The sequence below is a fragment of the Cryptomeria japonica genome, chromosome 8, assembly GCF_030272615.1.
Source record: "Cryptomeria japonica chromosome 8, Sugi_1.0, whole genome shotgun sequence".
Taxonomy (NCBI): Eukaryota; Viridiplantae; Streptophyta; class Pinopsida; order Cupressales; family Cupressaceae; genus Cryptomeria; species Cryptomeria japonica.
The window spans coordinates 41907286-41928922 of record NC_081412.1 but is presented as its reverse complement, the minus strand read 5'-3'; the positions used below and the strand labels follow the sequence as shown (position 1 = coordinate 41928922).

Here is a 21637-nt window from a genome sequence, read left to right as displayed (position 1 = left end):
TGGACTAACAATTTTATCTCCCCCTCGATCAGATAATGGTTCCATCCTAAATGGTCTTCCATTCTTGGTGATGACATACACATTTGTCTCCCCATCATGCTGGGATTTAACATCATATTTCCATGGGTGGCCTAACAACAAGTGACAGGCATCCATAGGAAGGATATTACACAAGTATCTATCCTTATAGTCTCCCATTTCAAATTATACCCAAGCTTGTTCATCTACCACTACATGCTGCCCCTTGTTAAGCCATGACACCCTATAAGAACTCCCATGTGGCAATATTTTCAATTTCAACTTCTCAACCATTTCCAAAGCAACAATATTTTCAGTAGAACCTAAATCTACAATTGCCTTACATACTTTACCATGAGATAGGCAAGTGGTCTTGAAGAGTGACTTCATTTGTGGTGGCTCCTTGTGTTGGGGTACCTTCAACAATGTCCTCCTTAGCATAAGACTTTATCCTTCCAAGGTAGGACCAACATTCCCCACGGGTGAATTGACACTATGTCCATCATCCTCTTATACAAGTTGAGTTCTCCTATCAGGTCCATGTGAACTAGAAGCCTTCTTAGGGCACCTACTCATGGTATGACCCACTTGATTGCAATTGTAGCATTTTCCTGTGAACACACTAGGGCCTCTTCCTCCTTGATTTCTTTGTCTACCCCTACCAAAGGGTTTTCTTCCTCCTCTAAAGCCTCCATTCCTATTATTGAATTCTCCATTGGACTCTTGCTGATTTGAATCTCCATTTTTGAAAGGTGTGTTCCTTCCTCCAAAGCCACCTCTACCTCTGAAATTTCTACCTCCTCTTCCTCTATTGTTTTGTTCTCCTTTCCTTCTAATCTTATCTTCCACTCTTAATGCCAACTGAAAGAATTTTTGCATGGTATCAAGTGCCAAGATGCTGATCTCATCTTGTATATTTTGCCTTAACCCATTCAGGTACCTAGCCACCTTCTCTGCCTCTTCTTCATGCTTCCTTGATCCGAGACTTAGTTTATGGAACTCCTTAGTATAGGCATTCACATCCAACTCCTTTTGTCTAAGATTTTGCAGCCTCTTATATATCTGGACCTCATAGTCAATTGGCAAGAATTGCTCTTTGATTTTGTTCTTCATCCTCTCCCAAGAGGTTATCTTCTTCTTCCCTTCATTCGTTCTTTCTTCTTGTAGTACTGTCCACCATAGCAAGGCAGACCCCTTGAGTCTAGAGTTTGCCAAACTCACTCTCTTCTCCTCAGGAACTTCCTTGTATTCAAAATGGTTATTGAGTGTTTCAATCCAATCAAGCACCTCTTCTCCACTCAGGCTACCACCATAGGTAGGTAAACTCTCCACATTATCTCTACTCACTGACTTCAAAGCATTCAGGAACATCTTCTAATCAAGTGCCAACTTTTCCATTTCTTTGGCATCTTCATCAATCTCTTCCTCTGACTCATCTTCACCGGCCTTGTCTTTCTCCTTAGACTGCTTGGCCTCTTTGAGTTTCTCTTCAAGTAACTCCTCTACCAAATTTTTGATGGCTTTAGAGTTCATTGCCTTAGGAGGCATGGTTTCCTCTTCTTCTTCAAAGACTTTTGTGTCTAACATACACTTTTCCACCTTTGGTATGGCTCTGATACCAATATGATGCAGAGGAATTAGGCAAATGAGTATTTTGTCTTGGTTTCTTCTCAAGGGTTTACAAATGGCACCATCCAATGGTCCAATATCCAAGACCTTCCAAAGGCCTTTAAAGCTTGTCTCTGATCCTTCCCAAGGATCCCCACAACACTGACAACTTGAATCAAATGAGGAGTTTCCCAATCACAACTCTGACTAGCCTTCTTTACCAAGCCTACTCACTACACCAAACCCTCTACCAAGTGGATCTTTGAACAAAGGTGATTGTAGAAATATCTATGGTATTTTTACATGTTTGGGATGCCAAATGAAAGGTTTATAAACATTAAAACCAACCCTTTCAACCCCTGATCACAAAATGCCCTTAACAACTTAGTGGACAGGGCCACAAGGAATTAGGCCTAGTTTTGCTATTTTTTTGACTTCATTTGAATTTTACGTGAATAAGCCCAAAAAAAATTTGGATATTATAATACCCTTTTGGAATAATCATAGGATTCCAAAGAATTGCATCTGGGTTTGGTTGGCAAGTATCTTAACCCCAATTTGGCCTATTTCCCCTTCCCTAGGTGGTACGGTATATTTCTTATGAAAAACTTCACCAGTCAAAATGGATTGAAATAAAACCTTTTGAAAAAGGTCTGCACATGTTTATGGGTCACTTCAATGCCAACCTAAGTCACCGTTTGGTCCACCTTCATTGATTTACACACCCTTTTACCCCTGCACAAACTTGTCACATGGAGAATGCCAAGTCTAGGGCATCATCTTAAAAATATAAAATCAAACTCCCTGCTCTCAAAACCAAGTGAAACAATTATTATACATGTTATTTCATCATTCCCCAAAGGTTTAGATTTTTCCCATGGTGTAATGATGAAATATGGCTCTTTTTGCATCCAATCCCTAGGTTCTAGGGCTTTTCCCAGACAGCGGCGGTATAAATTCAATAACTTCTTTATTCTGACGTTTCAGAAGCCCACACTAGAATCAAATGAAAGATAAAACATAGGAGCACATTTACTAATGGTTCAGACCATGAATATATCCATACAATTTTTTACAAAACCAAGAGAACAACAAAAATATAGTAAAAAGATAGTTTTTTGATAGTTTGAAAGCAAGAATTCTTCTTCTTCAACTCCAAACGAGCCATAGTGAGTTCCAAAGGCTTATATGATGCCTAGGAACAAGTTACAACCTCTTCCAATAGGAACAAGTTAGAATCCTTTGTGGTGCCCTTGCACTAGGCCTCTAGGATTGGAAGGATGACCCAATTACCCTCTCCCTGGAAAGCTACGTATAACTTATGCAAAGCCAATGATTTCTATCTCATGTCAAGGGAGCCATATGGTGAGTAATTTTAGGGTGCTATTTGCATTGCTTGGATTGAATAAGACACCAAAATTTTTGGCATTAGATTGTCATTGATGTCAAAAGTTGGAGGATAAAGATGTAGAGATTATGTGTGCCATAGAGAGAAATACAAAAAGCAAGTGTTGTTGCAAAAATTGTATAACATCAAGGTTAGTCGCAGTTGCACATAACACACAGGTTATCTCAATCTACAAAACTATAGAAGGTGACTGAGATGTTAATAACATTATGGTTGTGTGACCGAAGATGTCAATAACATGACGAGATGGTCATGTCAGTTATGCGATAGGGGATATCAATAACACGATAGGTTTGCCACCCCTGCCATCCCGCAACGTGCTTGGGTGGTGAGAAATAATTGCGTGGGGTAACATAACAATGAAGAAATTTTGTTTCATACTATACCACAATGTGATTAAGATGATCTTGTGATGTTAAAAGAACAAAGGGAAAATTATGCTCCCTGCTATCCCATAGCTGGAAAGCTAGAAGTGTGATAGTCTTGCAGACTAAGAAGAACCATGGAGAATGAAGTCTCCCGCTATCTTGCACCATGTAAAGTGGATGCATAGTGATCTTTCTGGGTAACATAAGATGAAGGGAGAGATGGAGCCCGCTATCTCGCGAATTGGTGACGGTAAGCTAGATGATCTTGCGAGGTAATACAAAAGAAAAGCGAGGCATATCTCACCATCCCGCAGTGAGGATGACCAAAGAAAAGTGGTTATGCGGGGTAATGAGATGAAGTAAAGGATGAAGCATCCCACCAATCTGCACGAGTAAAATGGGCACATGAATGATGATGTAGGGTAAGTTAGAAGAAAGAAGATGTGACATCCCTCCATCCCGCGAGGAGTAAAATTGAAGTAAGATGAGCTTGCGGGGGAACAAAATATGAAGTGAGTGATAGCTCCCGCTATCCCACACCATGTAAAGTGGAGGAGCGATGGTTTTGAAGGGTAACATTAATAGTGAGGAAACTAGTATCCCACCAATCCATAGGCCAACTCAATCTGAATGCCATGCTAACTGTAGTAACATGGTAGAAGAGAAAATTCTTGCGGATGGATGGCCAGACCATGTGGCAGGTTGACTGCAGTTGATTGTATGACTTTGAAAGAAGATTTTCATGCCACGTATGTAGCTTGATAGATAAACTACTCATGAAGATAATTGACCGAAGCTGACTGAGAGATTTGGATGCCAAATGAGAATATTTTGATGCCATGTTTGCATGTTGATAGGGAAGATGATCTAGGTGGTGGTTGACCAAGTTTGACTAGGTAATTTGGATGTCAAATGTGATGACATGTGGCTTCCTAGTGGTCAGAGAGGAAATTAGATACGCAGAAGTCGATGATGATATAGTTAGGTGTCAATATTTTTAGGCAAGATGAAAGAGAATGGATAAGGAACTAATGGCGACCGTGTTGCCGGTTATTTGTGTGGATCGAGGTAGGATACTAGATCTCTTTGGGTAGATGAAGATTACTAAACTTAGTAATTGGTACATAGAGAATGATTTGAAGATAGAAAGGATACATTTATTGATGGTGATTACCTTTGTGAGAAGTATGTACAAAGGATCAAATCGCTAGTAGATCCAATTTCTTGGGAGTTCGAGAAGAATTATTTTTAAATTCTATTTTAGAGGGAAAATCTAGTGTTTATCGAGATTGGTGAGATTTGATAGAGGTAGATGTGATAGCTGATTATGTAGAGGAGAATGAGTGAATGATGAAAATATATAGATGAAGTGATTTGGAGAGAAGGAGAAGTTGCCGAGCTATAAATGAGCAGAGACAAGAGAGAGTCTAGAAGTAGAGACTGAGATAGAGAGAAAAAAGAGAAGAACATAATAGAAGTGAGAAGCAGAAATCAGAGATCGGATAGTGGAGAGTCAAGGTAGGAAAAACAATGGGTTAGTCACATAGGGAGAAGGGATAAAACAAATAAGAGGGAGAAGATCAGAAGGCGGAGTGAACTATTTTTAGAAAGGCAAAAATTGCAAGTGTTAAAAAACACATTTGTAACAGGGTTCTTCATTGTATTGTAAAAATTTGATAATATTATATTTCTCTAAGTGGGTACTTAGAGTAGGGGTAGGTTCTCCTTGAGTAGGCACTCAAAATTAAGGGTTGGTGTTCCTTAGGTTGGTGCCCTAAACATATTATAATTAGTGATTTTATTGTGAGTCTGAATTGGAGTAGTAGACTCCAACAACTATTCTCATCGAGGTTTTTCCTACATTAGGGTTTCCTCGTAAATCTTGTGTCTTGTGAATTGATTTGCATGTGTGTATTCTTATTTGAATTACAATTTTAGTATTTGCACATAGATTAAAAGTTTTTAAAGATTCACTGATTCACCCCCTCCCAGTGACCTATTGTGTTCCTTCAATTGGTATCAGAGCCCTAGGTTCCCTATTTGAAAAACTTTCTCTAGATTGGGTAGATTCTAGTTAGTGAACACAATGGATAGGAATGAATCCTCCTCTTCTAAAGAACCTATGTTTGATGAAATTAACTATACCTTCTAGAGCAGAAGAATGGAAAATTATTGTGTTCCTTCAATTGGTATAAGAGCCCTAGGTTCTCTGTTTGAAAAAATTTCTCTAGCTTGGGTAGATTCTGGTTAGTGAACACAATGGGTAGGAATGAATCCTCCTCTTCTAAAGCACCTATGTTTGACGACACAAACTATGCTTTATGGAGCTAAAGAATGGAAACTTATTTATTCTCTCTAGGTATTGATGTTTGGATGTTAGTAAAAAATGGCTATATCATTCCCCAAGTACCCCCTACAGATCTTGATGCTAAAAGAGAATATGGGAACAATGCTAGAGCCAAGAATTCCATCCTTAGTGGTTTATCTGATATAGAGTTTGTCAAAGTTATGCTCTATACACCTGCATAAGAAACATGGGACAAACTGCAAAAAATCTATGAAGTAGATTTCAAGGTAAAGGAGGCCAAACTGCAAAATCTTAGAGGCTAGTTTGAAGGATTGGAAATGAAGGAAGAGGAGAAAATAACTGAATACATTCAAAGAGTAGATGAAATCATAAATGCCATAAGAGGATTTGGAGAAAATGTGATAGATGAAATTATTGTCAAGAAGGTTCTGAGATCATTAACTACTAAGTATGACACAAAGGTCTTTGCAATAGAACAAGATAAATACCTAAAAGCTTTCTCCATGAATGAATTATTTGGTTCCCTATCATCTTATGAGATGAGGACAATTGGTAGTGAAACCTCAAAGAGAGAAGATGCTTTCAATGCTACAAAGAAAGGAAAAGAAGATGTTGTCAATGTGGAGGAAGATGATTCTAATACTGCTATAGCCAACTTTGCAAGGAAGCTCAAAAAGGGTTCAGGGAAATACAAAAGTAATCTCCCTTTCAAATGTTTCAATTGTGGTAAGATAGGACACTTTTCTTCAAATGTCCATATGCTGAAAAATGAGATAAGAGAAGCATAATATGAAGATGCTTGGTAAAGAAAAGATGAAGAAATCCTACAAACCAAAGAGAAGGAATTTTAGAAGGAGGAGCAACCTGTACGACATTGAAGATGATGCTATTGATGAAGAAAGTGAATCTGATGAATGTTGTAGTAAGGATGAAAGAGAAGTCAATATCTTTATGGTGCAAGGAGAGTTTCATGATGAACATGTTGTTGATGATGAGGAAGAGGAAGTTGAAGCTGAGGTAGATCTTGAAGGTGAACTCATGAGTGCACTTGAACTCAGAAAGGTGAGGAGAGAATACAAAAAGGTTAAGTATGTTGTTGGTGAAGAACAGGATAGATTGAACAAATGCCTTGAGGAGTCTGAAAAAAATATTTCAGATCTGAGAACACAATTGGATGAAGCTAAGAGAATGTATGAGGTAACTAAATCAGATTTACAGAATAAGGAGAAGGCATACCAAAAGATGGAGGAAGAAATTGTGAATCTTAGAAAGGAAATTAAAAAGCACAAAGATGAACTGAAGATGAGAATCAAGTATGAGGGAAACACTGATGCATTGGATAAAATACTGAACAAAGAAAAGCACTCTAAAGAAATAGAAGGTGTTGGTTTGTTGCTGGTCAATTCTCTAAAGGTGAAGACTCATCCAGTAAAGAAATATACTTCACCTCATCAAGTGAAAATGGAAACAAACAAACTTTTACAGTTTGCAAACCCATTGAGAAGAAGACATATGCTAATGCCACAAAGAACAAATGTGCTGATCCAAAAGGAAAAGCCAAGGTAGATGATGGAGGCTTCACAAAGGTCAAAGACACAAGAAAGAATTAAAGAAGATCGAGTTATGCTACTTCAAGGAGACAAATCAAAAATACATTCAACAATAATTGGTATGTACCCCAATTCCATGGCTACTACTATAAATGTAATACTTATGGTCATAGAATTGTTGATTGTAAGCTTATGTGTAGATCTCCTCCTAGTTATGAAAGTGCAAATCCTTTTGTTTCTCTTAGAGATGTAGATATCATTTGTTATCATTGCAATGGTGTTGGTCATAGAAGTTATTAGCATAGGAGAAAAATGTCTTAGTCCTACAACAATCTCTCAAGTTCATCATTCAATAGGAATGTTAAATGTTATCATTGTCAAAACTTTGGTCATATAGCAAAGCATTGTAAATTTAGAGTAGCTAAACAAAAGAAGAAAATATCAACCTTGGAAACAAAGACAAAATCAGATTAGAATGTGACAATAAAGAAGAAGAAAGAAACAAAACAAGCCTGGTTGGAAAAGGAGAAGGACAAAAATGAGTCAAGCTTGATTGTCCAAACTACCCTACATGCAGAAAGAAAGAACTTGGGGGTAGTAGAGATTGGCTGCTCCAACAACATGAATAGTGACAAGAAAACGTTCATTAAGCTTGAAGATTGGAATGGTGAGTCAGTAAGGTTTGGAGACAATTCTTCAATTAGAATAAAAGACAAGGGTACAATAAGAATAGATGACAAGTTAAAAGCCCATGATGTATATTATGTGGAAGGTCTAAAACATAATCTGCTGAGTGTAAGTCAAATGTGTGACAAAGGATACAAGTTTACATTGACTCAAAAGAATGTGAAATAGAAAAGGAGAGAAATGGTAAATTGGTTATAGAAGGAAAAATGATTGATGGAAATGTCTACAATTTAAAAGAATGTTTTGAATCACAATGCATGATGGGACAGGTTGAGAGTTTGTTGTAGCATAGAAGGTTAGGTCATATTAATTTTGACAATGTTATTAGGGTGAGCAAGAGAGGGTATGTTAGGAACATACCTCATATTATCAAACCAACAAGCACTTTTTGTGATGAGTTTCAAAGAGGAAAGCAAACTAAAGTGAGTTTCAAGACAAAGGAGTACTCAACTACAAGGCCCTTAGAGCTCATGCATACTGATTTGTGTGGGACAACTAGAACAAGAGAAATCAATGGTGAGAAGTACTTTATGCTCCTCATAGATGATTTCTTATGGATGACATGGGTCACCTTCTTGCAAGACAAGCCACAAGCATTTGAAATATTCAATTTTTTTAGAAGATTGGTTGAAAAAAGAAAGTGGTTATAAGCTGAAATGTCTAAGATCAGACTGTGGAGGTGAGTTCACATCAAATAAGTTTGAGGATTATTGTGAAAGACATGGAATAAGAAGACAATATTCTACTCCTATGACACCAGAAAAAATGGTGTCGTGGAAAGGAAAAATAGAGCAGTCAAGGAGATGGCAAGAACCATGCTAAATGAATCTAATCTGCCTGATGCATATTGTAAAGAGGCAGTCCATACAGCTATATACATATTAAAAAGAGTACAAATAAGAGTGAAGAATAGAATGACACCTTATGAGTTATGGTATGATAGAGGACCCTCAGTCAAGTACTTCAAGGTGTTTGGTAGCAAATGTTTTATCAAAAGAGATGATGATGTATTAGGTAGATTTGAATCAAGTTGTGATGAAGGTATTTTCTTGGGCTATTCTACTCACAACAAGGCTTGCAAATGTTTCAACAAGAGGCTAAAGAAGGTGGTTGAGAGTATACATGTCAGAATAGATGAGGATCTGCATAAAGGACAACAAAACATAGTAAATCAGATTGAAGAATCTTATGTTGAAGAAGAAGAGCAATCTGAAAGTGAGAGATACGTACCTAGAAAGGAACCTAATAGATATGTACAAAGAACCATCCAAAAGAGAAACTCATAGGCAACCAAAATGAGGGCGTGCAAACTAGAAGAAGACATGCAAGAAATAATGAATAAGCAAATTTCTTCCTTATGACTGAAATGGAGCCAATAAATTACAGTGAGGCTAGCAAGAGTGAAAAGTGGATGAAAGCTATGGAGGAAGAGTTGCAATAGATTTAAAAGAACAAGACTTGAGATTGGTTCCTAGACCTGTTGACAAAAATGTCATTGGGACTAAATAGGTCTATAGGAACAAGATGAATGAAGAAGGCAAAGTGATAAGAAAAAAAGCCAAATTAGTATGCAAGGGATATGCTCAAGTTCAAGGGACAGATTTTGAGGAGACATTTGCACCAGATGTAAGACTTGAAGCAATCTGAATGTTTCTGGTATTTTCAACATACAAGGGATATAAAGTATATTAGATGGATGTCAAATCTGCCTTGTTAAATGGAAATCTTGAAGAAGAGGTATACATAGAGCAACCTGAAGGATTTCAGCTACATGAGGATGATAGCTTTTTATAAAGATTGAAGGAAGCATTATATGGTCTAAAGCAGGCACCTAGAGCATGGTACTCTAGGTTGGATAAGTACTTCCATCAGAAAGGATTTAGAAAGGGGAGTGTTGATAGCAACCTATACATCAAAATAGAAGATAATCATATGATTCTAGTTGTTGTATATGTGGATGACATCATATTTGCAGGCAACAAGGATGTATTATGCAAGGAATTTTCTGATTAGATGTAGTCATAATTTGAGATATCTTTGCTTGGTGAGCTGTCATATTTTCTTGGTTTGCAGATTTCCTAGTTAGGTAAAGGTATATTTATATCACAAACCAAGTCTACCAGAGATATGTTAAAGAAAATTCAAATAGAGATACTAAGCTAGTCAGTACCCCCATGGTGAGAGGATGCAAACTAAGGATGATGAGTCATCCAGTGTAGATTAGACCTTGTATAGATCCACGATTGGCAACCTATTGTATATCATAGTATCAAGGCTTGATATAGTCCAAGCAGTGTGCCTTGTTGCAAGATTCCAAGCAGCTCCTAACCAATCACATGTCAATGGAGTAAGGAGAATCTTCAAGTACCTACAAGGAATACTCAATTATGGCTTATGGTATCTAAAAAATGGCGAGTTCATTCTACAAGCCTACATTGATGCTTATTGGGTTGGTTGTATAGATGATAGGAAGAGTACCAATGGTGGAGCCTTCTTCCTTAGAAATAGGTTGGTTTCATGGCATAACAAGAAGCAAGATTCAATCTCCTTATCAACTATTGAAGCAGAGTATATTGCAGCTGCAACATGTTGCTCTCAAGTGTTATGTATGATGTAGACAATCAAGAACATTCAGGTAGAGTTTTTAGACCCCATTCCTATCATTTGTGACAATTCAAGTGCTATAAATATATCAAATAACCCTATCATGCATTCTAGGATAAAACACATTGCAATCAAGTATCATTTCTTAGGGAAAAAGTTGCAGAGAAAGAAGTAAAATTTGAATATATGTGCATTGGTGAACAAGTAGCTGATATCTTCACTAAGCCATTGCCAAAGGACACATTTGAATATTTGAGACTCAAATTGGGGGTTGTTCCACCTTCCTTCAGCACTTAAATGTATTTTTTGAGATCCGTGGTTTAGGGAATGCTTTTTATATTGTAGTAATGGTTCATCTAGCTTTCATATAGTATAGGCAGTCCAAATTTATGTACGTGGAGATGATCACAGGGGGAGACTGCATATTTCCAGTAGGATATAAATCTTTTTGTTTCTCAATGGGGGGGAAGTATATGTCTAAGTGTGTTTTCTGTCAGGCCCTTTGCCATTTTTATCAAAGGGGGAGAAGATTAGCATGGTTGAAATCAATGCCAAATGGGGAGCTTGTTGGCATTAGATTGTCATTGATGTCAATAGTCAGAGGGTAAAGATGCAAAGATGATATGTGCCACAGAGAGAAACATAGAAATCAATTATTGTTATAGAAATTGCATAACATGAAGGTTAGTGGCATGAAGTTATAGGTTGTGTTAGTCGTAGTTGTTCATAACATGCAAGTTATCTCAATCTACAAAAATGCAGAAGGTGACTGAGATGTCAATAACATGATGGTTGTGTGATCAGAGATGTCAAAAACATGCCAGGATAGTCATGTTAGTTATGAAATAGGGGATATCAATAACACAATAGGTTTGGTGCCCCCTCTATCCCGTGACATCCTTGGGTGGTGAGAAATAGTCACACGGGGTAACATAACAATGAAGAAATTTGGTTTCATGATATCCCATGACTTGAGTAAGATGACCTTATGGGGGTAAAAGAACAAAGGGAAAATTATGTTCCTCGCTATCTCGCAGTTGGAAAGCTGGAAGTGTGACAGTCTTGCATGATAAGAAGAACCATGGAGATTGAAGTCTCCTGCTATCTCGCATCATATAAAGTGGATGCATGGTGATCTTGTGGGGTAACACATAATGAAGGGAGAGATGGAGCCCATTATCCTGTGAACTGGTGAAGGTAAGATAGATGACCCTACGGGGTAACAAAAAAGAAAAGTGAGGTGCATCTCGTCATACCACAATGAGGATGATCAAAGTAAAGTGGTCATGTGGGGTAATGAGATGAAGAAAAGGATGAAGCATCCTGCCAACCCACACAATTAAAATGGGTGTGTGAATGATGATGTGGGGTAAGTTATAATAAAGAATATGTGGCATCTCACCATCCCACAATGAGTAAAATTGAAGTAAGATGAGCTCACGGGGGCAAACAAAAGAGTGAGTGATATCTCCCACTATCCCACACCATGTAAAGTGGAAGAGCGATGGTCTTGCAAGGTAACATTAGTAGTTAGAAAACTAGTATCCCGCCAACCTGCAGGCCAACTCAATCTGACTGCCATGCTAACTACGGTAACACGGTAGAAGAGAAAATTATTGTCGATGGATGGTCAAATGACGTGGCAGGTTGACTGCAGCTACCCGTATGACTTTGAAAGAAGATTTTGATGCCACGTATGTAGCCTGATAGATAAACTGCTCACACATATAATTTACTGAAGTTGACTAAGTGATTTGGATGTCAAATGAGAAGATTCTGATGCCACGTTTGCATGCCAATAGGGAAGACGATCCAAGATGCGGTTGACCAAGTTTGACCAGGTAATTTGGATGTCAAATATGATGACATGTTGCTTCCTGGTGGTCGAAGAGGAAATCAAATACGTAGAAGTCGATGATGATGGAGGTAGTTGTTAGTCTTTTCAAAACAAGTTGAAAGAGAATGGCGAAGGCATTAATGGTGACTGTGTTGTAGGTTGTTTGTGTGGCTCGAGGTAGGATACCATATCTCTTTGGGTAGATGAAGATTGCTAACTTAGTAATCAAGACATAGAGAATGATTTGAAGATAGAAGGGCTACATTTATTGATGACAACTACCTATTTGAGAAGTATGTACAGAGGATCGAATCGCTAGAAAATATCATTTCTTGGGAGCTCGAGAAGAATTATTCTTAAATTCTATTTTGGAGGGAAAATCTATTGTTTATCGAGATTGGTGAGATTTGAAAGAGGTAGGTTTGATAGTTGAGTATGTAGAGGAAAATTAGTGAATGATGAAAATATATAGATGAAGTGATTTGGAGAGAAGGAGAAGTTGCAATGTTGTAAAAGAGAAGAGATAGGAGGGAGTCTAGAAGTGGAGACTGAGACAAAAAGAAAAAAGAGAAGACCAAACCAAAAGTGAGCAACAAAGATCAGAGACCAAATAGTGGAGAGTCAATGTAGATAACACGAGTTAGTCACACGGGGAGAAGGGAGTAAACAAATCAGAGGGAGAAGTTTAGAAGGCAAAGTGAACTATTTTTAGAAAGGAAAAATTTGAAAGTGTTACAAAACACATTTTTGACAAGGTTCTTCATTGTATTGTAAAAAATTGATATTATTGTATTTCTTTGAGTGGGTGCTCAGAGCAGGGGTAGGTGCTCAAAATTAGGGGTTGGTGCTAAAAAACATCAAGGGTTGGTGCCCTAAATATATTGTAATCAATTATTTTATTGTGAGGCTGGATTGGAGCAGGAGACTCCAACAACTATTCCCACTGAGGTTTTTCACACATTGGGTTTTCCCTGTAAATCTTGTGTCTTGTGATTTGATTTGCATCTTTAGTATTTGCACACTTAGATTAAATTTTTTTAAATATTCACTGATTCACCCACCCCCCTCTCAGTGACCTCTTGTGTTCCTTCAAACAAAACTCAATCAATATGGTTGGCCTCTAAAATAAAGTTTCTAGTCATTTTTTTGGGAATTTATGCCTTGATAATTCCCAACAAGCCACTTAAGGATTTAACCAATCCTACTTGGAGTGATATATACCTGTTTGTCCCATTTGTGAAATAGTGAAAGTTTAAACTTTAGGCGACAGAAGTTAAAATATTGTTAACCATTGAAAATTTTCACAAGTTGATGGAAGATACTCGCATGCATTTCATGTGGTTTCATTGTCTTCATGCATCTTCAAATGGTCATGATTGTTTCAATTTATTTTGGAGGGTACAATTGTTGAAAGAGCGCTATCTTCCATTTTAGTCAAAGCCCTCAGAGTGATCCAAATTTAGGTTTGTTGAGGAAATGTTGGCAAACAAAAGTAATAAATGATATTCATTTTCCGTATAAGAAATGACTAATGTTTTGAAAGTATTGACAAAGAAGACTTATGGCATTCTCATGTCATCACAAACATTGATATTCATTACTATCAATATCAACACTTACTCTGATCACTCGTATTAAACAAACCCAAAGCCATATCATCCACATGAGAGTTCGGCCTATAGTAGCCAAGTGTACAAGTGTAATAGATCATTTGTAGATATCTGTGTAGAATGGAATAAAATGATTGCAGGCTTCTCCCAAAATGTATGAATTGAAATTTCAAATCTCTTAAACAATTCCAAATATAGATGTATTAGTCTTGCATGAACTGTGTGACAGAAATGTTGGAGTTCAGAGACTTTCAAGCGAATACAATCTACAAGTATAAAGCCAAATCCACCCGCCTCTCTCATGACATGCAAACATCCATGAAGCAGGGATGAGTCAAGAGCTCAAGTCATTTAGCTGATGCAAATCGACAACCATGTGTATTGTACTAAAATGACAAAAAGGAAAATCTTGTTAGATGTTGTGTGCACAATAAGGAAGCATAGACAAGGCATATGACTCGATGTTATTCGAAGCCTTGAAATAGAACATGCACTAAACAAACTTGGTGAAAAGACTTCGAAAACTTTGAATCAGATGCAAATACAAAGTCAAAGGCGTAAAACCATAATGCAGCAACCTTCGCCAACATTCTATCTGCCCGCTTTCTGCTATAGAACAAATATTTGTAAGGTCGGTAATGAAGTGTTAAGCACTCAAAATGGCATTATGATGTTAAAATCAGCAAGTTGGAACAAATTATTAAGTGGCCGATCACATACTCTCGCTCATCAAAGGGTTCATTATTTTAACTTATTTTTGGTAAAATTACAAGTGAGCCACGATACATTCTTTCATTGGTCATTTGGAAGAAAGACACAACTTGCCGATAATGCCCAAGCATCCGCAAATTGTTCAAGCTGAAGTAGCCGATAGCTCTTTTATCACGTTACGTCTTATCAAATTGTTCAAGTTGAACATCGGCCGATACGTATGCTGAGTATTCAATTTGCATTCAAACACGAAGTTCTCTCTCCACTCAAATCGGTAACTACATCAAACTCACTTATGAATGAGATGATATCGGTAAGTTGACCAAAAGATAAACGAGCCGAAAACAAATATCAACAACCAACTTTCAGATTTAAGTCATGTTTTGGTTGTTATTGGCAACTTGGCAAAGTTGATCAACATGCCGATACCTCTCTAATTGAAAAATCGCACCTCCACCAAGCTCACCTGAAACCCCAGTTGGCGGAAGGAACTTACCACATGGCCATGAAGGAAGGTGGAGTTTGGTTTCTAACTACCTTCACCATTTGCTTTTCATGCCGATAAAGATGCATAACGTGCTACCCAACTCCACTTGCAAATGTCAAAGATGAAGTATTATGTTTCGATGTGTATTCTACAGATTATCGATGATATGTAAGACAGGAGAATGTATGTTGTGCATGTCTATTTACATATTATTTGCAGCTAAAATAACTGCGTAAGCATTGCATGAATCCTCTGACTCAGTGGAAGACGTAAAATCCAGAGTTAAAGTCTGCTATTCCTCCTCGTGGATGTGGAGAAATTAAAGTCTTGCAAAATGTATCGATGATGCACAAGAAGTACACAGCAATGTATGGAGTCATCAGATGTTCCAGAGTTTCTCAGAAAGGATACTATCTCATGGATAGTTGTGAATAGCAATACGCCACCTTCCTTAGCGTCCTTACTCCTGCTAGGTTCTGAGCATGAAAGGCCAATATTCTCTCCACCGGTGCAAAATTCAAGTCTTGGAAGTGGCTATATGAAAGCATAAAGATTAGAGTTTTGATTATAGTCTTGTCAGCCTGCCTGTATACAAACCAGACTATATATGGGGTTGGGATAATTTATTGAACACATCATCGAAGCCTTCAAGTTGCAATATGTGTAGCATATTTATTTAGTTGGTTTCAAAATCAAGGAAATACAAGTATGGCAGTATAGAGACAAGGTACAGACTGTGTATAGAATGCCATGATTGTGGAAAGTAGGCAAGTGGTTTAGCAGAAGTTTGCAATCAAAATGAAAATGATGTAGAATATTCTACATACATGAGATTTTCCTTTTGATAGAAAGACTCCAAGAAATGAACATATGAAGACATAAAACCCTTTTGTATGAAGCATTGTAGTTTGAATTTTGTAGTGTTGTATGCGGAATATAGAAGCATAAAGGTATTCTACCCCGAGAACCAATTCTCACCTCAGATATTCTTATTTTCTCGTGAACATGCTGATACACTGAAGTATAAAGGCTAAAGGTTGTAAACTTTTTCATATGAAAGAATCTACAAAAATACCATCATGAAGTACAAGGCTCAGGAGTATGAGTATGCCCCAATGATCAACACCATGTTTCCGGAGGTTCATGATACCAAGATTGGGCATATTAATTTGCAGGAAATCAAAAAGTTCTTCATGGAAGGCGACAAATCAAAGTTGTCCTGTAGAGTGGCAGGAAGTGGTTTGATTGAAGCAGCATGTTTTCCCATAGCAATTCAATGTACAGATTTGATGATAGAATGCTCAAAAAGATATAATCTAGATGCAAGAGAGATAAGAGCTGCAGATGGATCCTTAATGGCCAAACTTGATGGAATTTCGATAGCTATTATTCTTCGTTTGCCATATAAGGAAAAGTTCACTCACATCGATAAGCAAAAAGCTTATAAATACTTCAGCGATAATAGAAGCAAATGCCTCAACAATTTGGCTAAAGAATGGATGGTTGCACCACGAGGAGGATAGTCTCAGCTTCCAAAAACACTCCATCATTCTCTTTTCATCAAAGAGATTTGTTACTTGATTATCTTACTCCATAGAGTGACAGGAAGTCCTGATTCCACTGAGTTCGAAATGTGGATGTACCTCTTCATAATAGTCATCTTTGCCAGGTTAAGTACTAATGGTGTCCTGAATCAAGAAACTCAAGTTTACCATTGTTACAAGCAATTGCAACTTGAGGAAAGATTTGTGTATTTCAGGCGGGTGAATGATGCTTTCACAATGTGGGCAGTAAGGTTATTACAAGGAGACATTGCCACTAGAATATCAAAGGAAGCTGCTAAATTGATAAAGAAATATGGAAGTTTCTTCATCCAGTTTCCGAGATTTACCTATCTTCGAGTAGGAGGATTTGAAGGTTATCCACACAAGTTACCCAGATATGTTGATGATAAGCTCATTTTAGTTGAGCTTTGTCGGCAATTGGTTTCAGTTCAAAAGAAATGTAGAGATAGAAAGAATAAAGGGGTAGCCTTTCCTATTTGTCTCGGGCACTATAGATGTGAGTCAAGTTCAAGAGCAGATGAGGCAGAAATAGCTTTATCTAAGATCAAATTGTATCCATACCAGATGAGGTTCCCTTTTGATAGCAAGGATTATGTCAAGAACAACTTAAAGTTACGTCCTGGCTATTTTCATTTTCCTAATCTCGAAGACTTTTGGGAGGATTGCGAAGATCAGTTCGAGGTTAGAAAAAGGGATTGGACAAGGTTAACTTTGAAGCAAATGAAAGATTTCAATATGGATTGGACCATAGAAGGCATTGAAGATGATGGATCTGATTTGATCGATCCTATCTATTTTGAGCAAGTCCAGTCCTAGCCACTTCCCAGTTTGAATTGGGCAGATCCAGAAATGAGAGATGTCAGAGAAAGAACAAGTTTTGTAATGAAGAATTTTGAAGCCTGGATTAAGAAGAAGATTACTCAAATGACTGCTACCAGACCAACAAAGGAAACTCCAAGAAGAAAAGGAAATCAGCTTGAGAGCTCTACATCACTGCATTCTTCCCATACTCCAGCTAGGGATACTCCTTCTTACCAGAATACTCAAGGAAGTGATGGAGATGAAGACCCTCCAAGGAGGAACAATCTTTAGAACACATGTGGTGATGAACCTCGACAAAAGAGGAAGAAATCTAGAGCAAAGGACATAGAAGAAAATTCTATTGCAAGTCAAGTAAAGGATCAAGTTCCAGTGGAAATTCTGGATGACACAAGATTTGATGATGGAATGCATTCCATATCTCCCTCAGTTCCTATTGAATCCCTACGACAAGAAGCACAAAAAAATACTTTAGTCATGGATTCATCATTTCCAAGTAATCCAAGTCATCAAGTTGAAGAAATCAGAGAGGTGACAACAACACTGGTAGCAAGACAAGAAATCACCCAAGAGTCCACAGAAAATTCTTCTTTCCGATGGTTAGAACAAAGTCTATTGAAGAAGAGGAAGGTAGAAAAGTTGGTGGTACCTGAATTTAGTAGCATATTTGATCTCTTTGGAAGAGCTGAAAAACCGAAGAAACTCAAAGTATCCTCAAGAATAAAGACTGATCCAAGTTCAAAGAATATGTGCTTAGAGATTGCTCAACCCATATCTGAGAAAGATACAAATGAGGCCACCTCTGCGGACTTTGTTGCGACAAAGATTGATATGGGACCTTCTTCTCATGAGTTTGATATTCAGAACTTTAATGTGATGGCAGCCAAAATGGTGGAGAGAAGTGAAAAGGATAAGCAATCCAAGGATCAATTGAAACAACAAGTGCACACTTTGTCTTCTTACTTGAAATCCATAGTTGATACCTCCACTATGCCACTAAGTGTAGATCGCCAACCAATTATATTGACACCAGAAGGAGTAATTGAAAGGAATGTTATGGACAATCTTCAAAAGTACCAAGCCTATGGAAAGGTAATTGAAGGTTGGGTAGAAAAGGTCAAAACTCTTGCATGTGATTTCCTAGTCCAAGCAAAATCTATCCATGATGAGGCCTTAATAAAGAAAAACACTATTGAGAAAGACTTGAAGAATGTCAAGAAAGAGGAAACAACTTGGAAGGAAATTGTGAATGATTTCAAACAAATGATAGAAATTGGAATGGACACCCTTGCAAGTGAGAAAATCCTACCTAATAATGAAAAAGATTATCTAGAAATATGGATAGAAAGCATTAACTGGAAACTAGTGATCATAGATCAAGTTTCATCAGAGTTAGAAAAGCTCATGCTTTCATGTGATCAAGTGTGTACCAAACTCCAAGGACAACTCACTGCTCTTTTCCCAGATGTGACATTGATGGAAGATTTGCAGGTGTTACAGAATAGGTTCCAGAACATGGTAGATCAGCAGCGTTTTAATAGGACAAACTTCAATGAAAATACCATGGAAAAATTGATTGATATTTACTCTTCCTTGAGAATCTCTATGTCTCAGATACTCAGCATGGTGACAGAGCTAAGTGGCATTCATAGAAACTTGAAGACATGGAAAATGAGGATAGCCAACATCCTAATCACCAAAGGAAAATCTGTCACTTCAGCCATCCGACTTTTCAGAATCTTCAAAGACAAAGGACCTGGACAACATAATGTGCCTATGGAAGCAACAGCCTCATCGACAACGCAAGGAGTTAGCTTAGAATAAGTGCAGAGTTGCATTTTGTATAGTCTTCATTTTTGTTGTGTTACTCGCATCATGTTTTTGTCTTTCTTTGTACATAACTCTCATGATCAAGTTTCCTTTCTCTCATCTCTATTTCTGTATTGTAATAAAGGATAATCTTGGCTCTTTTCATATGAGGTAGTTATCCTAAGTTCTCATTTTGGGTAGTTATTCTAAATAGTTATTTTTCAAGTAGTTGAGGAAGTTATTTCAAGTAGTTGAGGAAGTTATATAGTAGTTATAAAGGTGGTTAGGGTAGGTAGCTCAGGTGGCTATCACTTCACCTATATATACCTCATTATTATTCAATGTGGGGGGGATTCCACTTTTTCACAAGCTTTGTATAAGAGACTTGGATAGTGTTATTCAAGCAATTAAGCAATAGAGATCAATTTGGATGTGTGTTCAACTTATTCTCATGGGTTATTATCAATGTTCTTATGTTTAATTGATGATTACCTAATGCTTTCCCTTTAACATTGAATGTGAAGAAGTTTATTTCAAGTTGTGGTATCTCAAACTTGATTATATGGAATTTATTTTAATCTAGATTTATACCTTATATGGCATTCAATCTTTCTTTATTGTTCGTTCTTTAAATTTTTGAAAAATCCAAATACCCCCATTATACGAGGGAGCTGCCCCTCTCAAACGCATAGAAGAATTACCATTTCTTTGTGATTCTTCAACTGTTGTGAATGCTTTGTTGCTAATTATAGGGCAAAATAGAGTTTTTCAAGAAAGTTTCTTAAAGCAACAAATCCGTTTACCAACAATACCTCACATGAATGTAGATATCTCCCATTTTAGATTGGCAATGTCAACAAGGTATTCACCAATTAGACCTTGGCTTTCACCTTAATCTTTTATTTAGTGGCCCAAAGGAAAAGCTGCTTTGGGTAATTCCCCTTAGAGTGATCACTTCTCCAAAGGAAGGCCCTCTATAAAGAAAAAAGAAGATGTATAGTGATTTATCTTACACTCAATGTCCATGTAGGCGAGGGGAGAGGATAATTTCACAAACACCTTAGGGATCTACAACATAAAGCGTGCAAGTGCACAAGACACTTCAGACAAGGGTTCTTTTTAAAGCACCAAATCCAAATGTGAGCTAATCTATGAAATCACAAACACACACCTAGCTACCCCTGCAAAACCATGAACTAATAGTTTCAATAATAACTCCAAACTTTGAACACAAGGATTATAATCAAGTTGACAAAAGGAAGGAAGGAAACGGGGGACCTTCTACAAGTGAATGAATACTTGCACCACTTCCAGAAACACAAACAAAATTAATTGATGCAAAATCATTAAAAACCCACAAAACCACACACGTGACAATATAGACCACATATGCGTTAATATCAATCATATACGTATCAAAATTAACCCCACACGTGTGTATATTGACCATATATGTGGCAGTAGTTACCAAATATGTGGCATAAATAATTTGTAGAAAATCTAGAAACCCTAGCCATGTACATGATAGAAACAGACACATACGTGCTAGGAACAATTGTAAACGTGATAAAATATGTCATAGATGCAACAAAATAAAAATGTAGATTTTTAGAAAATAGAATCCACAAAAAAACACCCAGATCTACCACACACACGTCGATAAGTTCCATATACAAGACAAAACGAGCCAAATATGTGACAGAAAATAATTCTAACGGAAGATACAAAGACACAACAAAAATTGTCAAAGACATGAAAATGACTGAAAATATCATAAATGCAACCTGCAAATCTTCAAACACTCAAAATTTCAAAGGAAATGATTAGTAACAAGGGACAAGTGTCCCATCGAGTGTGCCAAAATGTTTATGTTGAATTGTGACCCTATTGTAAACCCCATGGTTCCAACTACAAAACCCTAGAGTTATAATGAATTTCAACAAAGCATCAATGGAGAACCATCTAACATGCAAAATCATAAAATAAACCAAATTATACCTTCACACTTTGAAATGGGTTTGATCTTCATTGTTCTCCTATCTCCATTGATCTTGTTTTGATGGGTTGCAGTCAAATTTTATGATTACATAAGAGCTCAATGAAGAATGAATGTGGTTGTGATGATGTAAGCTATGATTTTGACAAAGTGTAAGTATGCTCCAAGACTAGATATCAAAAATGAGTTGAGGAAGTCTCTTTTTATAGAGAAAATCCTAAAAAATGGAGGGATAGGATTAAGAGGTGATAT

The 21637-nt window shown here is 37.2% G+C and overlaps 1 protein-coding gene across 1 annotated transcript in view; it reads left to right on the top strand.

Annotated features, from left to right (window-relative positions):
• The first annotated feature begins 6499 nt into the window (after positions 1-6499).
• The window catches only part of LOC131857502 (uncharacterized), a 39028-nt gene continuing 23890 nt past the window's right edge, over positions 6500-21637 (top strand). The window contains exon 1 of the mRNA XM_059210153.1: positions 6500-7272. Coding sequence (XP_059066136.1) covers positions 6500-7272 — 773 coding nt within the window. The remainder of the gene's footprint in view (positions 7273-21637) is intronic.